Source organism: Branchiostoma floridae, chromosome 7, assembly GCF_000003815.2.
Source record: "Branchiostoma floridae strain S238N-H82 chromosome 7, Bfl_VNyyK, whole genome shotgun sequence".
Classification (NCBI taxonomy): Eukaryota; Metazoa; Chordata; class Leptocardii; order Amphioxiformes; family Branchiostomatidae; genus Branchiostoma; species Branchiostoma floridae.
In genome coordinates this window covers 19,507,504-19,511,469 of record NC_049985.1, presented here as the reverse complement: position 1 = coordinate 19,511,469, position 3,966 = coordinate 19,507,504, and the positions used below count along the sequence as shown (strand labels likewise).

At 39.0% G+C, this 3,966-nt stretch overlaps 1 protein-coding gene across 1 annotated transcript in view; it reads left to right on the top strand.

Annotated features, from left to right (window-relative positions):
- LOC118420144 overlaps positions 1 to 3,748 on the top strand; it is a 20,974-nt gene extending 17,226 nt beyond the window's left edge. Inside the window, exon 9 of the mRNA XM_035826852.1 lies at positions 3,656 to 3,748. Coding sequence (XP_035682745.1) covers positions 3,656 to 3,748 — 93 coding nt within the window. The remainder of the gene's footprint in view (positions 1 to 3,655) is intronic.
- Positions 3,749 to 3,966: the final 218 nt, after the last annotated feature.

Here is a 3,966-nt window from a genome sequence, read left to right as displayed (position 1 = left end):
ACTGTGGTAACGGTAACGATCATGTTAAAGAAACAACTAAAAGCGGAATATTGCTGTTGAATTACATTAAATCTATCCTTATCACCGGAAGAAAAACAATGAAAACTATTGTTACTACCAAGTCTTTTAAAACTCAAGCAGCTACCAACACTGCTATATCTGCTGTCTGTCATTTAGACTGGCGATGTTAAGGATTCTGAAGATATGGTTCTTTGTTTCTTTGCGTACTCTAATAAAGCTTAAATGGTTGCAGTTTAATTCGAGTCTGTGCTTTTTTTTGTTTGTCAGCGTGACAAAATGTTTGTATGTTTTAGCATAAAACAAAGATTTTAGATATACACCCAGACACATTGTTTCCGGCTGACCATACTAGCATAACGTGTTTGCATGATAGCTTTTGAAAATCAACCTTATCTACATACATTCAAAACATTGCGAAATGCTTAAGATATAACAAAAGAAGAGAAAGTGTCGTCAAATATGTAAAATGATGAAGCCTCGATATAATTGACCATCCAACTAGTCGTCAATTTTATTCTAATTTCCAGTTCTGAAAATAAAACCCATCGAGTATTCTATTGATAAAATTCAATTGAACAATATAGAACTAAACGCATATGTTCTCTGTTTTTTAAACATAATATTGTCGCTGTACAACTACAAGTAATAAGTATAATTTATTTTGACAATAAAGTCAAATATATAAGGCCACGTTGATTTGATTATATGGATGACATCCTCTGGGAACTCCAAAACTGATGCGAGCGAGCGAATAAAAAAAAAGTTTGGCCAAAAAAAAAAGTTGCCATCAGTATGAAATCAAAGTGGCCAGGATGTTTAGAATAGGACACACATAGTATGGTATACCAACAGTTAGGTGTAGGGACCAGTACATCATACGGGTAAAAAACATTTTTTTTTCTTCAAGTTCTTGGACCAATCCGAAAAAAGCAGACCAGAAAAAAAATCGGAGGAACAGGTTTCACCAATTGCAAAATGGACACACTATGTTGGTAAGCATTTGGGGTCTTACTGGGGGCCAAGAAGACAACAAGAGTGAAGTCAAGTAGATTTTCTAGTTAATTGTACCAAGTTTCTACAGTCAAAGGTACAGAGACCGTTAGCCTTTATTACATGGAGATGGGATTTTAAGATGCCAGTGGGAGTCCAATAATCCACCAAACAGATTCCTTTGTAGAAAAATTGACCAATTACCATTGTTTTGAGTATTGCCAGTTCTCAAGTGTCCAGGTTCAGGTCCGGACCTGGAAATGATCCTCTGGATCTGAATTTTCTGTAAAGGTACCTCCCCCTACCAACAATAGATTTTTTTTTTCTTTCTGTCCTTTCACATCTTATTCTTTGACTTTAGATTTATTTTGGCATTCTATGGCATTAGTTATCTGTGGTTTTCGCACTTAACACAACTTTCCTCACTTCACTCAGGTGGAAATAACTTTGGTTGGGGACGTCCACTGGATTGGACGTTAAATCTGTGACGGGTTGTTCGGTGTAATATAACCAGCTGCTGCGGCACCGTGTGCCTGCGAAGCTGGTTTGTTACGCCGAACGGCGGTTATACCGGCTATATAGATACAGATACAGAAATAGAGGCCCTGTGTTTGAGGAGAGTCACACTTCGAGCACGCGCCTATCGAATAGAGTATACGGCCGCACCTTGGCTTTGAAGATTAAAAGATTGTACACAGGAGGGAACAAATTGTCATCGAGAGAGTTCCGTAGTTTGTCTTCCGGGGAAAGAATCTCTTGCTGTTGAAGGATTTGGAGATCGGTAAATACGAGGGGTGATCAATGAGTCCTCGGCCTTACCCAGAAATAATAAGCACAGCTCAGATTTCTAAGCATAGATGTCAAGTATAAAGTCTTATATGAATGTGTACCACAATTCAAATTAGTGTCATCATAACTTTGCAGGCGACACCCAGTAACGTTAGGTAAGGGAGAAGGGAAAAAAACGTGGACAATTGAGCTGCGACTTGAGGTGTGCGGGTCAACTTGCGCTGCTGGAAGTCAGACACCCAATTCTTTCTGCTTCAAAATAGGGAGAGAATCATTATCTTGAAGGCCGATGAAGTATTTATCGAGTTGAAATAAAGGCACAAACAAACCACCCAGACAATCATACATTTTGACAATGTTTTTTTTGTTAATCTCAAAGAATTTACGGCATGGGGAACTCGACCCACACATGTCTGATCACAATTCACCCTAAGCTTGTTTTTTCTCGCCACTTACCTTCTAATTAGCAAAAACGAATGCTTGGAAAGGAATGACTGCAATGATTTGAAATTTTGAGGATATTGATAAAAGACATCATACTATGAAGTTATGCTTCGAAATCTGAGTTGTTCTTATTAATTCTGGGTGAGGCCGAGGACTTATTGATCACCCCTCGTTCACAGCAAAGCGATGTGAGTTATATGTTAGAAAGAGCTGTTATATTGTACTGAAAGGCTCACAACGAAAGGACAATTGGTGTGTGATCATCGGAAAAATGGCAACGGAAGTACCGGTAAAAAAAACGGACATGGAGGCAACATTTCGCCTTTTAATGTGGTATCTCACTGCACCTGGGGCACCGGTGCGGCACTGCGGGGTTCGTTCACTGCAGCACTGTTCTGTTATTTTCGCCGATTTAAAAAAAAATTGATATAACGTAATACGTAAAAATATGACTTAGAAGGCAACAAAATACACAACAGGTAAGAAAATACGCTCTTCGTGATTATCTGAAATTCGTTGAGTAATTTTCGAACCCAGCAGTGCCGCACCGGTGCTCCAAGTGCAGTGAGATACCATGGCTTTGATATGCAAATGGATGAAATTCACCAAATTGCTGTGCAAATTCTCTTTTATTCGTTTTATAGCCTTGGAAAAACAAAAAACACAGTCGCTATACCTATGGTTATGTGTTATGCATGTTTAAGTGTGCTCAGAGTCACGAGGATTTTATCACCCCAGCTAGGAGACAAACGTGACGCTAGCTTTACTCATAAACACGTGTCTTACACTCACGTGTAAATGTCCACCGTGCCCGTGGACTTGATCCATGATAAAGACTGTCGACAAGGTTACGCGTGTCTCCACTATGAAAACAGACCTTTAGTTGAATGTCATAAGAATGTATAAATGTCATAAGAATGTATAAAAAACACAGTCGCTATACCTATGGTTATGTGTTATGCATGTTTAAGGGTGCTCAGAGTCACGAGGATTTTATCACCCCAGCTAGGAGACAAACGTGACGCTAGCTTTACTCATAAACACGTGTCTTACAAATTTTTCATCTGTGCGACCACATGTACTAGATATGAAAATCCTCACTGTGTCTCCTGTCCATATCGTTTGTATAACATAGAACCTGAGTGTAGTATGTAATAGATTTATGTTATCAGTTAGTAGCCTGTCGCAACATTCTGGTTTTGTTTCACATTGTATGTTTCAAATATTGCATATGCTTAAATCTACACGTATTGTTACCTTATTAGTTTAATTCTACTATATAGCTAGTTGTCTTATACAATATACTTAGTTTGCCTTACATTGTAACCGTTTTTAAATGTTGTGCAATAAACTTTGACTTAACTTGACTTGCAGAAGTAGAAACAAAAGTTAAAATGTTTTCCCGCACCAGATAGAGAATCAGGCTGCGCCCATCTCCGATTTTGTAGCCCAGGGCCACACATCTTTGGACAATCACTACAGCAGGGAGCTCGTCCACTGGTAGTTGTATCTGTATCTATATCTATATAGCCAGTATATCCGCCCTTGGACGTAACACACCAGTTTCCCAGGCACGCGGCGCGGCAGCAGCTAGTTATATTACACCGAACGACCCATCACACCTAACTTGGTGTGTGTTCACTACCAAACTAGTACTGTTTCTCTAATACTAAATGCTAAGCAGAGAAAGCAGCATTTACCATATTTCCTCACCACATAACA